This window comes from Lithobates pipiens, unplaced genomic scaffold, assembly GCF_037356315.1.
Source record: "Lithobates pipiens isolate NorthernLeopardFrog02 unplaced genomic scaffold, aLitPip1_a1.2 Scaffold_23, whole genome shotgun sequence".
Lineage (NCBI taxonomy): Eukaryota > Metazoa > Chordata > Amphibia > Anura > Ranidae > Lithobates > Lithobates pipiens.
Genome location: NW_027507785.1, coordinates 78,788,904 through 78,805,135, shown reverse-complemented (window position 1 = coordinate 78,805,135; position 16,232 = coordinate 78,788,904). Strand labels below are relative to the sequence as shown.

Below are 16,232 nucleotides of genomic sequence, written 5' to 3'. Positions count from 1 at the left end.
AGCACAAAGATAAACATAGGCTGCAATGGTGAATAAAAATTTTAAAGCTAGCCAGACATGGATTGAAATTCCGCCTGTTCAGCAAGCACTGGATGAATTTCAATCCATGTATGGGCAAAGAGGTCCTACTGATCGACTTCTATACACCCTGGCAGATTTTCCCTGCTGGATCAGCACCGCTGGCTATAGCTGACAGCACTGATCAGTGTATTCTGATGGTGAGGAAGCCTCCCCATTGTCAAAATACAATAGCTTAATAGGGGGGATCCCCTCATTAACCTCGTATGGGTGGGTGAGGTCTGTTTTTTTGTTAAACCTGCTGGCTGAATGAAAAATAAACATATCCATCTATGGGCTGTCTATGTTTCTGCATTTACCTTTCAGCAAGCATCAATTGTACACTGCTCAACAGCCATACACAAATGTAATTATGACAAAAAATGCAATGCTTTAGTAATACTTAAAAATGCTACTGTTTTTATTTCACTTTCTATACCTGTGGCAACAGTATTACTAGGGAAGTGAGAGAAAATCTTCAACAGGGACCACATAAAAAGCTGTCAGGGGTTTTAGCCTTCCACTTTTCTACTAAAAAGGTTTTTTATTTCCATCTATGTTACTGTTGGAGATTTTACTATTGGAGGTTGTCCCTCACTTTCTGTCTAATGTAACTGTTGTCACCAAAACAGGAAGTCAGGAAACATCTCCCTAACAGAGCCCTTGATGTTAGTAAAAACCTTACAGATTATAATTCTTCCCTAATCTATCCTAAAGTGAAATGGTATGGCTGTATTTACACTTCAATGTTTTCCTCCACGGCTGCATATACTTGCTTTCCCTTTGCTCCTTGTTCAGCTGCCTGAAGAGCGATAAAATCAAGCCCTGTGTAAGGTCAGAGTCACTCTAGCTGGAGATTACACAGAGGAGTGACATCACATGAAGTTGGTCATGTGCTTCTCTGTCCAAGCGATGTCCCACCAAGTGGGTCACATGCTTCTCTGTCCTAATAATATCACACCAAGTGGGTCCTGTGCCCCCCTGTCCAGTGAGGTCGCACCAAGTGGATCATGTGCTCCTCTGTCCCAGCGAAGTCCCACCAAGTGGGTCACATGCTTCTGTGTCCTAATAATATCACACCAAGTGGGTCCTGTGTTCTCCTGTCCAGTGAGGTCGCACCAAGTGGGTCATGTGCTCCTCTGTCCAAATGATGCCTCACCAAGTGGGTCACATGCTTCTCTGTCCTAATGATATCACACCAAGTGGGTCCTGTGTTCTCCTGTCCAGTGAGGTCGCACCAAGTGGGTCATGTGCTCCTCTGTCCAAATGATACCTCACCAAGTGGGTCCTGTGTTCCCTCGTCCAGTGAGGTCGCACCAAGTGGGTCATGTGCTCCTCTGTCCCAGGGATGTCCCACCAAGTGGGTCACATGCTTCTCTGTCCTAATGATATCACACCAAGTGGGTCTTGTGCTCCCCTCTGTCCCAGTGATGTCACACCTGATGGGTGATGTACTCCTTCATGCCGGTGATATCACACCAAGTGGGTCACGTGCTCCTCTGCCCCAGTATTGTCACGCCAAACGGGTTATGTACTTTTCTGTCTCAGTGATAGCATACCAAGTGGGTCACATGCTTCTCTGTCCCAGGGATGTCACATTGTGTGTGTCAGATCCCCCGCTATACCCAGAATTACATGGTTTTATCTTTGCTCCTGAAAGCTAATTGTAACAGCAGGGGAAGCAAAGGAAAGACAAGTATATTCCGGAAAGCATTAAAGAGAACCTGTTGGTTTATCCTGCATTGGCACAGCACAAATGCACATTAAGAGAGAATGGGTGCTCTGTGGATAACATCCAGTACAAGAACCTGCCATTACCTGAGTTGTGGGATTGGTACTTGTAACAAAGCAGTGGACAGCTCTGTGTCATGCACATACCTGCCCTAGATTCAGCACCACTATCTGATCAGCCATTGGAAGATTGCAGCACTGGTAGGAGCTTTGCCAAGGCCAGCTGACAGCCATCTTCAGAATAGAATAAAACACTGAGTTACCTCTGTCTGAACGAGGTAGTTCCGCTGTGTTCTAATGTGTTTCAGAAAGCCCAGAACATTGACTGTGATCTTGTCCTTTATCTGCTGCAGCATGCTGTCAATCACAATGTACGTTCCCGTCCTGCCAACTCCAGCACTGTGGGGTGGAAAGAAGGAGCTGTTACAAACTCCCTTAATTTTATATTTAGAAGCACTTCTCAAAAAGAGCAAAAGCTTACCTGCAGTGTACAAGCACTGGCCCCATATCTGGTTGTTGAGCAGCTGATGATCTCCGGACAAAGGTCAGGACTGGCAGTGCATATTCTGGGACACCCATGTCTGGCCACTGCGTATAATGATACTGAATGACTGCTCTCTCATTGTGACGACCCTTTGGGTTTCCTTTCTGACCCTATAATAGAAGTAAAAATGCTAAAAACACAGAATATACAATAATAACCTGTACTCAAAGATGTATAGCCACATGAAGCTACAAATTAGGTGGTTAACGGCATCACCAATATAAACATCCAGATCTCATGGTCTTGGCTTTGGGCTCTCTTGCAGCGATGTCCTGCACAGTTAATCCCGTTCCTGGGTTCTGCATCACCTATGTCCATAATTGCCATCAAATGGTCTTGTTTGCTGATTGTTATAGCTCATCTTACGCTATACACGTACAGTATCTCACAAAAGTGAGTACACCCCTCACATTTTTGTAAATAATTATATCTTTCATGTGACAACACTGAAGAAATGAAATTTTGCTACAATGTAAAGTAGTGAGTGTACAGCTTGTATAATGTGTAAATTTGCTGTCCCCTCAAAATAACCCAACACACAACCATTAATGTCTAAACCACTGGCAACAAAAGTGAGTACACCCCTAAGTGAAAATGTCCAAATTTGGCCCATTAGCCATCTTCCCTCCCCCGTGTCATGTGACTAATTAGTGTTACAAGGTCTCAGGTGTGAATGGGGAACAGGTGTATTAAATTAGGTGTTATCCTTCTCACTCTCGCATACTGGTCACTGGAAGTTCAACATGGCACCTCATGGTAAAGAACTCTCTGAGGATCTGAAAAAAAGAATAGTTGCTCTACATAAAGATGGCCTAGGCTATAAGATGTTTGCCAAAACCCTGAAGCTGAGCTGCACCACAGTGGCCAAGACAGGTTCCACTCAGAACAGGCCTCGCCATGGTCGACCAAAGAAGTTGAGTGCACATACTCAGCGTCATATCCAGGGGTTGTTTTTGGGAAATAGATGTATGAGTGCTGCCAGCATTGCTGCAGAGGTGGAAGGGGTGGGGGGTCAGCCTGTCAGTGCTCAGGCCATACACCGCACACTACATCAACTGGTCTGCATGGCTGTCGCCCCAGAAGGAAGCCACTTCTAAAGATGATGCACAAGAAAGCCCGCAGTATGCTTAAGACAAGCGGACTAAGGACATGGATTACTGGAACCTCTGGTCTAATAAGACCAAGAAAAAGGTATTTGGTTCAGATGTTATACAAGCTGTACACTCAATATTTTCGATTGTAGCAAAGTGTAATTTCTTCAGCATTGTCACATGAAAAGATATAATAAAATATTTACAAAAAATATAAATGTAACTGTATATTGGATTATACACCCATTTTTATAAACAAAACTTATTTCCTGTTTGCATTCAATTAGGGGGAGGTGTATTTCAGGTGCTATTTTTAGTCCTTTAGCGTCTGAAAAATGCCTCCAGTGTGAAAGGGGTCTAAAAATAAAATAAAAATAACAATACCCTTTTCCTAATCGATATACACCCATCACATGACCCAGCGCTTTCCCAGCCTGTCTGCAGGGAAACATAAGCAGGAGGAGCTTCTAATCCTCTGCTGCTTGTCACATGTTAAAAAAAAAAAAAAAAAAAAAAAAAAAAACACACTTTGGAAAAACAGAGTAAAAATAATTACTATTAATAAACGGTTTTAAATTGTCAAACAAATGTATATTTGAAATCAAATCTTTATTAATTGTTGGCAATAACATGATGTGGACGTATTTCTGCCAGTCACAGAATAAGAGGGGGGGGAAGCCTTCATTAATCTAAGTGTAATATCCCACCCCCATTGTGTATAGCTAGTTAATGGGCTTGGAGGAGGAGAAGGGAGAGAGTGGGCTGTCATTTACCACTGTGTATACTCCCACATATGTAACTCTATAGTCACGGAAAACGAAAAATGTGCAGTATCCCCACCACAGCTGCAAAATCTCTAGCTGAATTGGGGACCTGGACAGAAGGTGGAGATAGAGAACAGCACAGGGTCAACCAGGTTTTTTGCAGAATACAGAAAACAAATCTCCTAGTGACTGAGTGAATATGAACAGCATGTATTACACCATTTTGTTTGATAGTTCTTTTATCATGTGGGTTTAGTGACACTTTAAAATTTAATCTAACTCTTAATATTTAATCTCCCCCTACACTAACATATGTGATATTCCAATAGCACAGGTGAGTATGTATTTCTGGGGATGGGGGCTTTCAGGTGAGCCTATTGCTTCCCTCTACATATATAAATCACAGATTTGCTGTATTTATTGGCGTATAACACTCACTTTTTCACCATGAAAATTGGGTGCAAATACTGTGTGCGTGTTATATGCGAATACTTCAATTTTAGCTGCCTAGAAGGGAATGGGGAGGGGGGCGAGATGAGCACCGTCAGATTACATACAGCGAGAATTTCTTGTTTACTTGGCGGCCTCTTTAATAGGAAGTCGCGTCTTCTGGGTCGCCATTGGACCACTTGGTCTGTCTATCACAGGAGAGTCTCACTGTATGTAATCTGTTGGCACTCATCCCGCCCCCTCCCTATCCCCTCTAGGCTGCAGATAGCCATCGATCAGGCTGCACTGATGTGGACTGAGGAGGCTGCACTGATGGGCATTGATCAGGCTGCATTGATGGCGATGGTAAGGCTCCAGATGGGCATTGACCCTTATTTTGCTTCAAAGTTCCTTATTTCAAATTTAAGCTTTTTCCCTGAAAGTTCCCTCTTAAAATAAATGTGTGCGTTATACGCCGATAAATATGGTACTTTAATCTTTGAATCTTACAATAAATAGGAAATCTGCAGTTGAAGAAATACGAGGGCTGCCATCCCTCCTTATGAAAATGCCAGCTTTCTCAGCTATTAATCTTGTGTGTTACTGGCCAGGAACAAGCATGAAACATCTCAACACTCCCGATCTGCATATTTATTCTGGGTCAGTAGCTCAAAGTAATGGACATAACGGTCAGAGAGCTAGCATTTTGGGAAGAACAGGTCAGCACTGGCAGCCTCCACACTTTAGCAGCATAGGTTTTCTTTACCCATGTTTGACCTGATGAATCAGAGGGTTTCAACATTGATATCTCTGATTGCTTTCCTCGACAACTACATCAGCCTAGTTAAGTTGTACAAAGAAAGCCACCATCACTACCAAATGTACATTTCATTAACTATCAAAAAGCTCAAACAAGGATTACTTTTACCTTCTTCATCTTTACATTCCTGATGGTGAACGTTCGCACTGTATAGCAGGCATACACCCTTGTGCTCTTTAGGGTCACCATAATGTTTCCATACTCTTCACTACTCTCTGTTGGCCAGTACTGGTCACATTTCCTCTGGAAACATCAAAGCAGAGTTGAATTTAAGTTCCATCCCATTCCGAAACCATGGGCATCAATATGGAGGGCGTGAGTGATATGAAATTCAGCATTGGTGCATTGATACACGTGGCCGAAAACCAAAACCAAAAATGACAGTTTAAAAAAAAAAAAAAACTATAAATATTTTTATATATAATTGTGTTATATTCAACTTTTTAATTATCATAAATTTAAATGAATATTTATTGTCGACCATTATTGGCACCTTTAGCGCAAGAAAAATGTATCCCTTTAAATTCTATGTATGTTGTCACACTGGGCCATTGCGTTTCCATTGTGGTGTTAAAAATCTTGCTGCATTTAAAAAAAAAAAAAACTGTACCCATTCAATGCACACGGTTTCAATTTGGCAGTGGGGCATTTACAGAATTAAAACAAGCAGTGAAAAGTCAACAATGTCTCCTCGCTAACTGTCAAACACCTCTAAAAAGTCTAAATGTGGTCAAAGTTAAAAAAAATTAATAAATAATTTAATAAACCGCATACACAATATAAAAGACAAAATAACACTATAATAATAGCAACGGATAACAATAGCAGCATTATACTATCTCAAAATAACGATTTTCAAAAGACATTGATTTTTAGAGGCTTCATAACCCAGCAACCTCTCCTATAGATCTTAAAAATTACAAATAACCCATGTGTCTTTTTTTTTTATATAAATGCTGCCTATTGGAGTTTTCATACCCCTTTTGATGGCTCCCTAATCCCGCACCCTGGAGTGACATCCCCAGAAGGCAAGAAAATCGCTTATAAAGGCAGACGCTACTTACTCGTCCTTTTTCTACTAGATTGGTTATCATAACAATGATTCCAGTGTTTTGCTCCCAAATCATCCTCCAGAAGTCTTCAAAAGTCGACTTTAAAGGTCCCTGGGCAGCGATGTAGGCCTTTGCTTTGTTGTAGCCCTTCAAAGACGAGCAAACAGAAGATGAAAAGCCATCTCGTGGCAAACAAATTAATAATTTAAGGCAAGGAAAAAAAGTGAACTATCTTTTATGGATTGAATACATGATGTGAACTGTCCTTTGATACAAATTTAAAAATGAAGAAAAAAAAAAATCTGTGGATGTAACATCAGAAAAAAAAAAAATCAACCAACTTTCTCTCGTTCTATTTGATAATCAAGGAAAACAGCGTTATGTGTATGAAGACAACTTACATCAACATAATTGGCATTAATGTAGTCACTGTGCTTTGAGTCTTTGCCAGGAATAGGCCTCAACTTCACTCTGCTGTGATCATCTGCAAATAACAAACACACAGAAAACTTACTGCCAGAAATTGGGGAGGACATGTTGAATATGAACATTTTCAAATGGTAATTTTGGAGTAAATTTACAGATCAAGGACATTTTACGAGAGACGTCATTTAGCAAGTTAGCAGCAATCTTATGCAAAGCGTCTTATTTAAAGGTTTATGCGGCAAAAAGGCAACAATCTGACTCTACAATCTCTGCATAATGGCCTTTAGATACCAGAAATGACATAGTTCAGGGCAGAGGAGGGTGGAAAAATTTGGCCTGCAATGATTGAAGGCCGTGGGGGATAGGTGTCTTAGGCCCAATGCACACTAGGCATTTAGGTGTGGGCAAAGGTACAAATGCACTGTCAGCCTGTCAAAGCCTAAGAGAGTCTGACCGCTGCAAGGGCTGGATGGTGTACCCAGTGGTATTAGTGTTTAGGGCAGTATGCACCCTATGGATATACAGATTTTCATTCCAGGCACTCATCCTTGGGTGTATACTGCCCTAAACATTAGTATCAACAGGCAGGGTCATCTTTAACATCCATTGGATCCTGGGCAAACATTTTCTTGGGCCCTCCTGAATCCATTTAACTATTTGCGGGTAGTGCGGGCTCACTTTTAAAAAAAAATTTGCGCTATAAACAAAAAAAGACTAAATTTTGAAAAAAACACAACAACATTTTTTTACATTCTGCTACAAAACATATCCAATAAAAAAATGTAAGAAATTGAATTTCTTCATCAATTTAGGCCAATATGTATTCTGCTACAGATTTTTGGTGGAAAAAAAAATCCCAATAAGCATATATTGATTGGTTTGCGCAAAAGTTATAGCGTCTACAAACTATGGGATATATTTATGGATTTTTTTTTTTTAACTATTAATAACGGCGATCGGTGACTAATAGCAGGATTGTGATGTTGCAGAGGACAAATTGGACACTGACACTTTTTGGGGACCAGCGACACTAAAATAGTGATCAGTGCTAAAAAAATATGCACCGTCACTGTACTAATGACAGTGGCTGGGAGGGGGTACTTTAACTAGCGGAAGGCATGGATCCAGGTTCCTTCTCTACAGGAACACAGGATCAATACCTACCCTACTGACAGAACAGCGACCTGCCTTGCTCACATAGGCAGATCGCCGTTCTGGCTCTCTGTCTAATGATTGGCGGATGCCGGTGGACATATATACAGTATACAGTTGGAGTGGGTCCCCGGCAGTATGTGTGCATACCCCAGACCCGGAAGTGCCAGAGAGCCGCCTTGCCGCCGCATATGTAAGTTATGCAGTCAGCAAGGAGTTAAAGGATAAGTTTACCTTTTCAAAACAAAACCAAAGAAAATTTTCCAGCTCACCTCACCAACCTGCTACCAACCATATTATCCTAACAATTTGCGTTAAAAACAGGGATTTAGTCTGCACACATTTAAAAATACATGCATAAGCTGCAGAGCCGCTCCAAGGCACCCCGATATTTCTGAAGTCCTAACTCTGTTCATTTTTGAGAGCCTCCACTGTGGAAGCACATGCATTCTAATGATAGAGGGCAGGTGAGCCTGGAGGGAACCCACCCCTCCTTAATGGAACAAGGGTGCACTGGACACCAAGCAAATAGCACAATGTTAGCAAAGGTGTCCAGAGTGTCCCCTCACCAATATTACATAAGTACCAAACAAATGGCCTCTGCCCCCATCTATAACTGGCCTTCGCAGTAAGGAGCACATAGAATGGCAATGCATGCAAAACAAAACCAAAGAACATTCCATCAAAAAAATTTAATTTATTATTTTTTTGTTAAAAGGTGAACTTATCCTTTAAAGAAATTGCTGGCCTAGGATCCTTCCTATGCTGGTCGTGTGACCAAAAGCCTCGGGTTTTGACTGGCCAATCTGAATTGTCCCCTTTAGAAGACTTCCTGTAGACAAATGCCTAAGCTTTGATCATGTGGCCAGCACTGGAGGGAAAAAAAGGGCAGCTATTTCTTCAGGACGGGTAAGCATTTTATTCTTTATTTGATTTTATGTGGTCAAGATCGCTAGCACAGCTTTAGGTTAAAGTAGAACTAAAATCAAAACTTTTTTTTTAGTTTTGGAGTGGAGAGGGATTAGAATACCCATTAGGTTTTTATTGCTGTATATGCTCCGGTTAGGGAGATTCACCATCTCTATTTGTCCTGTTTACCATTATCTTTAAAATTTAAAGTAGAAGAAAATCTAAATTTTTGGGTTGACCTCAGAAAAGTAATAGAGGGGACATTTTCCAATACTAGTGGGGACATTTTCCAATACTAGTTCTGGTGACCTGGGGGGGGGGCCCCCAAGGGATTTCTTTAATTTGCAGGGATTTCATGTCACTTCCTGTTTTACCTACAGGACAGGATGAAGATAAATCTCCACAACGGGACACAGTTGGCATAAATAAATAAATCTGAGAGGGGTCATAACCCCTCCCTTACTTTAGCAAAAAAAAAAAGTTTTGCCTATAGTTCTACTCTAACAATTCATTAAAGGCCTGCTTGGAAGGGTCAGTCCAACCAAAACGGATATGTTCGTGATGAGTAGGCATGGTTTGTGTCTTCAGGACTTAAGAGACTCCAGGAGGCATTTCCGCGCCCTCCAGCTGCAGAAGGGTATACAGTCCACAACACCCTGTAAAATGAAAACCCAACAAGAAGAGCAAATTCCCTTCATAGTGGTGACAAATTGGGTGGCCCAAGATATGCAGAGCTTTCGTCCCCAGAAGATGCAACGGTCTGGTAGGTGATTCAAGCTGTCAGCACCTACTCATTAGTGGAAAAAAAAAATCACTTAGGTGAATTGACCCTTTAAGCTTCAAAAAGTGCCCTCCAGCAAGTCTCAGAATCGTGCGGCCAGTGAGTGATCTACTCCCTCATCATTAAACAGTAGCGGGATTTTCAGCGCACAGCAGGAGCTGCAATCAAATGCGGCTTTTCTCCGTGTCCAGCACAGAATGAAAGTTAGACATTTTTCATTTACATTCAGTCAGTAGAAATTGGAACTGAAGTGTGTAACAGCAGCTAATTAACATTTAATACTGTGTGTGGAACAGCGTCGGGAACAAGTGTCCACACATTTGGCACTGGCGCCTGGAGCTCATGCCGAATTTCTTTTTCTTTTTTAATTCTTTGTAACAATAAAACATTTCTGGAAATCATGTAGTCATTAAAGTGGAACACTGGTCATACATACAAAAAAATATCAATGTACACCCCCTTCCCCCTCCTTCCTTCCTTCCCTGCTGAAGAAATGCTTGTTTTACTGATGCTAGCCATACCTGCTGAATTAGTTAAAATTAGAAACCAGAGAGGCCCTGTTGGCACCACCTGGCTGAACAAACGTCAACTTAAAAATCGACGGAGCTGGGTTTAGAATTCTTGGCTGAACAGTGACTGTCCAATTAAATGCAGTGACTCTGTGGGTTTTGGCAGATGCCAGAAGCTTCCTCCATCCAGGGTGCTTAGCGTTGATGGAGGAAGCTATTGCTTTTTTTTTTTTTCCCCATTGAGCCTGTGGGGCTGAATGAGATAAATCAAAGCCTAAAGCCAGCCATACAGGGTCTGAATCAAAGGCCAGTTTAACAGGGACTAGCCGACATTGGAACCATGTATGGGCAGGCTGATTGTACCGAGTTGATAAATCGATCACCTTGGGTACAACCAGCATGTCAGATTTTTCATGCGATTATTGTCGGTGGCTATAGCCACTAGCAATAATCACTGTTTTTTGTTCCATCAGGGACAGCTCCCCCCCGCCCCGCAGCCGGGAGAACAAAATAGCTCTGTGGGAAGGATTCTCCCATCAACACTGACTGTTCTAATGGGGGAATCAAGCAATTTTTTTTCCTGTGTCTATAGCTGGCTTAAGGGATAATGTAAAAAAAAAAAAGTTATATTTACCTTACACTATGGCCACGTAGCATCCCCTGCTCTCCAGTGCCAGAAAGGGGGTTGGCATGCCTACACCATAACAAGCTGGTGCTCACTGTAATGATCTGTACTGTGATGATGTCAGTGAAAGGTGCGACAACGAGACCACTCTGAGGGTTACAAGAAGAGCAGCCTCTGGGAACAGTCAACACAACCAGAATCCACAGGAACGAACACTGTGGGACCATGGATTAAGGTAGGAGTTCCTCTACGTACATGATCCCTTAGTACAGCCAGCATCATATACTGTATCAGCTGGGAATTTGGGCGGGGGGGGGGGGGGGGGAGGGGCGCATTGGTGTATACATATTGTATGTATGTGTGTGTGTGGTTGACTTTAAAAACACAAGTGGGATCAATTGATCAACTTTAAGAAAACCAGCCTGTTGGTGTTGTTTTGTGCAATCACTGCAGACAGTTATAGCTGCTGGTAGGGATTTCACCATTAACACTGACTCTGTTGATGGGGAAATCGATCATCAATGCAATCAAACTGTGGTTGAAGGAAAGAAAATTGTACAGTGTATGGCTTGCTTAACGCTCAGAAACAAGTGGGAGTAAAAGAACCATGGAAAAATAAAAGCAGCCCATATTTGTGCACACATCCACAATTTGCCACGTTTGCTGGAGCAATGTATACAATAGCACTTATGTAAGAATGGGGACTGGCTGCTATCAGATCTTTAGGCCAGCCCACTCTTACGCTAAATGAAAGAATTTCCGTATTGGATGTCCAGGCCGCAACCCACCACCAAATGGTATAAAGGTCATTCTACACAACTGAAGGAATATACAGAGAAAGACAAACTACTTACATGCTACAATGTTGATGTATCTGTTTTTGTGTTTGTTGTCAGGGTGGTTGGAGTGCTCCGCTGTGATATTCATGTCTGATGTACACCGCTGGACTTCCTGCACACAGAGCAAAGAAACAAAACAATAATGGTTACTTTTCCCATATAATGCAATTTTTATACATTTTTAAAGTAGATGTAAAGAAAAATCACAAAATTTTCATATAAGCCTAAGGCTAAATATTCGTCAAAAATCGTCGGCCCCATTCATTATAATGAACGTTGCACTTTGTGTGCGTCCAGCAGCAATCACTGCCAGTGGGGCTGAAAGCTGTGAATAGCTGGCAACAATAAATGGCAACCTTTCATCGTTGTGAAGTGCGCTGGTGGCAGAAGATATCTGCCACTGCAATTCACACCCGCCTAAATCACAAATTCTGGATGAACCCTCTGTATACTGCTATATACCCATTCTAGCAAACTTTGAAAACATTTTTTGTAGTACCCTTGTCCTAAACAGGGCTGCTAGTAAATGTAGTTGTGCTAGGTGGTAACTAATCCTGGCAAATTTGTAGTCTTTGATCAAATGGTTTTCTCCTAAGCTAGAGGTTAACTGTGATCTCTATTCTGTCAATAGGTGGCACTGTTGCCTTTGGCATTAGAATGATAGATTATAGTGGATTCAGGTTATGAGTGAATATGCTTTTCTCAGCCAAATAGCAGGAGTTTCTTTGGCCGCTGGGATAGTCTATTTATTTGGATGCGGCCTGGGCGGAGTGAATTGAGCAGCAGAGGTGTAGGCCTAGCCACGTGTGAAGGGGCTCAGCCCAAGGGGAGCCTGATCATTGCCAGTAGGCATAGGAGAAGAAGTTGCCAGAGGGTCACTCTTGTTGCTGGAGGCAGGTGTCAAAGGGATGGAGTTTTGAAGGCGTACCAGAGCAGACTCTTCATCAGCCGGGGACTGTGAAGTGTTGGGAAAGCTTCACGAGAGAACTCATCCAAGACGTACAGCGGGTAGCTGTGCCTAAAGCTTGAAGAGAAGTACAGCAGGTAGCTGTGAGTAAAGCTTTAGGGATCCAGCGGGTAGCTGTGAGTAAAGCTTGAGGGATCTAGCGGGTAGCTGTGAGTAAAGCTTGTGGGATCCAGCGGGTAGCTGTGAGTAACGCTTGAGGAATCCAGCGGGTAGCTGTGAGTAAAGCTTGAGGGATCCAGCAGGTAGCTGTGAGTAAAGCTTGAAGAGAAGTACAGCGGGTAGCTGTGCATAAAGCTTAAGGGATCCAGCAGGTAGCTGTGAGTCAGAGGAACTCAGCGGGTAGCGGGGGGTGAAGCTTGAAGAATACAGTGGGTAGTGGTGGGTGAAGCTTGAGAAGTCCAGCAGGTAGCTGTGTAGGGGAGACCACTACACATACATTTCAATACATGTTTAAGCTGGCCAACTGCAACAAAGTAACCCTTCTCTGGCCAGTCCCTACTCTGCAAAATGAAAATGCTCCAGTGGATATAGTGCCAATATAGGACAGATAGATGCAAGTTGCCTAATTCACAAGGTAATTGCAAGGTCTGCTCATAATGTCCAGGCCCCTTCCTGTGAAAGTTACCAGCTGATAGTATTTCCAAACATTACTTCTAAAGAGAAAAAATGTGTTATACTTTACACCCCCCGTATTCCACACATGGTGCCTAATCAAGGATGATGTCACTGTCCTTCTGGCAAGATCCCGGGGAATACAGAGGAACCGAAATATTGTGAGAACACAATTCCCCAAGCCCCTCACCCTGCATACTGCTCCAATCAACAGCATTACTTGCAGGGAAAGAGCACTGTTGGAGCAATGTGTAGGGGGGTTGGACTTCTGTAAACCTGGACTGCTGCTTGTGTATGACAGCAGCGGTCTGGCTCTCCAATGTGATACCAGCACAGGGTATTTTACTCCTTACTGCAGCACTTAGCAGCTAAAAACTTAAAACAACAGAATATTTATTACTGTATATACAGCCTAGCTGTATTAAATATAGAGGGCTTCAACCATGGCTTTAGCAAGCTACTTTGCAGCTCTCACAATAGGAATACATAGGGTTGCAATGCACGTGTAGGATAAAGTGGACCCCGCAGAGATGCTTTGTAAAGAAAGGCCATGCAGCTCCAAACATGACCGCACAGTGAGGATCACTGGAGCAAGGACGAAGGTAAGTACCGTACTTCACCAGGTGGGCTTCACTAACTGAATGGAGGTATGTCTTAAAGGACAACTTATACCAAAGATATAGCTGTCCTTTAAATTTGCACATTTAATTAAAATGATACCTGCTCATCCTGCCATAAAGCTCCTTGTGCAGGCACTTCCTGTTATAAGGTAACAATGCTATTTTTCCGTCTCCCAGTTGTGCTGCTACAGTACATTGACACCCTGTCATTTAAGATTCTGATGAATGCTACAGGTGGCCATTTCAACACACTTGAACAGGCATGGTTCACAGTTATCCCATGGAAACCTGCCCAAGGAAATGCCATGCAGCCGTAACAGGAGTGCTTGCAGATATGAAGTGGCTGCAAAGAGGCTACAGATCAGCAGCACCGGGGTGCAACAGAGGATGAAAAAAACAGAGTATTTTATTCCCCCCCCCCCCCCAAAAAAAAAACGCAACAGTTTATGATACACTGCGTTTAAGCAAATTAAATGTAATTTAGTTTGTTTACATCTACGTTAACACAATAAACAAAATGCAGACATTTAAAAAAGTGAAAGATCAAACTGATTTTGAGGATAAACACACCAATATTACTTTAAAGTATGTTCTTGCTGAAAATATACAATTCTTCCCTCTAATTAGGAGAAAACAAGCCTGAAAGCATACAGTGTAATTACCACTGATTGTATCATATTTCACCTTCCATGACTCTACAGAATCAGAACAACGAAAAAATAAAGATGGCGGCTGATTGGTTGTTGGGGCTGACACCACTATGTGCCTTGCTCTCTGCCCTTTCCTTGTAAGCTCCTCCATTGTTTTGAAAGTGTGCAGTTAAAGCAAGAAAAGGGAAAGCTTGTGCTGAAACATTAATTATGACTTAATTTCCTGAAAGTCTGGAGGTTATTGAGGTCCAATTTAATGCTTTCAACTTGTAAAGTGGAATATGGAAGCAAACTGATAAAGGAAATAATTATCGGCACACAGCTGCTGCACGAGCCAGAGGGAGCGTGTCATATATATTATGCAAACAGCAGATGTGTCTGTATACAGAATCACACAACAAAGGCTTTTTATCAACTACACGCAGCACATGTTACTACCTGCATTAAACTAATATATACACATGTGTGGGTTTGATATGTATAGACATAAAACCCACTACGCTTTTGGTTATGAGTTTTTCAAATCTGTTTTTAAAAGGTCTCAGCAGTAGATCTGTGCTCTCCACGGAAGAATACACAGGCACATTAAAGAGAATGTATAGTGGCTTTGCAGATCTTTCTACCTTATTTATTACGGTCATAACTAAAAAGGATGGAAACATACTTTACATTTTTTAAATGGTTCTTGCAATCATCAGGTAGACATAAAAAAACAGTAGAAAATATTGTACATTAAAACCCAACTCCAGGCTCAGCTCATTGCAGGGTGCCATGGTGGCGCTGGGTGTCATTCAACCTGTTAGTCTGATGACATCTTGTGGCAGAGAACAGGTACTACAGTGGGCAGCAGAGAGGAAGTAAGCACTGCACATATTTAAACACAAAGCTCAATAGCTCAAGCTGAGATTTAAAGTAGCCTAACTTGGGGCTCACTCAACCCCCCCCCCCCATTTTCCCCCTCTTTGCTCTGTGGCAGAAATTATAACCCATCACTTTTGGTGGGCGTAGCACCGCTAAGATCAACCCATTCAGGCGAATGGGATCGCTCTGCAAGCGCCTTGGACTACCTGTAATGTACGTGGTTGCGGCAGAGTTTAAGCAGGTGGTGAGGAAGCTATACAACTCCTCCTCATGGCCTGTGAAATGCTTCCCAAAGGCAGATTGCTCTTCAGAGGCCAAAGCAAATGTGAACGAACCCCTAATAAAATAAGCCAATCAGTTGCACCACTCACACTAAAGAACATTGATGATAGAATCTACCTTGCAAGACCCATTGTTCACAATCCCATGGTGCGATTGCTCCCCCCCCTCCATATGCAGCACAACACAGGAAAGCGGCAGCAAGGCACAGCTACCTGTTTTGCTGCACTGGTCCCCATGATCCTCTTCTTGCGTGAATGCTAGAGGTGGATCAGTGGGCACCAGTGCAACATAGCAGGTAGCCATGTCTTGCTGCCCCTTTCCTGCACTGCTTTGCATATTAATAGAGGGATGTAATGGTGCCATTGGGGGCACATGATGGTGGCATCGAGGAGCATAATGGTGGCATGGGGGGTATTTCCAATTACTAAACTGATGAACAGCACTACAATGAGGAGTGGTATAATAGAGGAACCATAATGTGGACTCACCAACAATTTAAGAGGTGGTGTTG

General features: G+C 42.4%; 1 protein-coding gene across 2 annotated transcripts in view; it reads right to left on the bottom strand.

Annotated features, from left to right (window-relative positions):
* PTPRG (protein tyrosine phosphatase receptor type G) overlaps positions 1-16,232 on the bottom strand; it is a 727,870-nt gene that overhangs the window by 57,387 nt on the left and 654,251 nt on the right. For both annotated transcript variants that reach the window (XM_077451904.1, XM_077451902.1), the window contains 6 exons: positions 11,745-11,841; positions 6,890-6,972; positions 6,501-6,635; positions 5,545-5,679; positions 2,270-2,442; positions 2,052-2,187 (listed from right to left, as the gene is read on the bottom strand). In XM_077451904.1, coding sequence (XP_077308030.1) covers positions 2,052-2,187; positions 2,270-2,442; positions 5,545-5,679; positions 6,501-6,635; positions 6,890-6,972; positions 11,745-11,841 — 759 coding nt within the window. The remainder of the gene's footprint in view (positions 1-2,051; positions 2,188-2,269; positions 2,443-5,544; positions 5,680-6,500; positions 6,636-6,889; positions 6,973-11,744; positions 11,842-16,232) is intronic.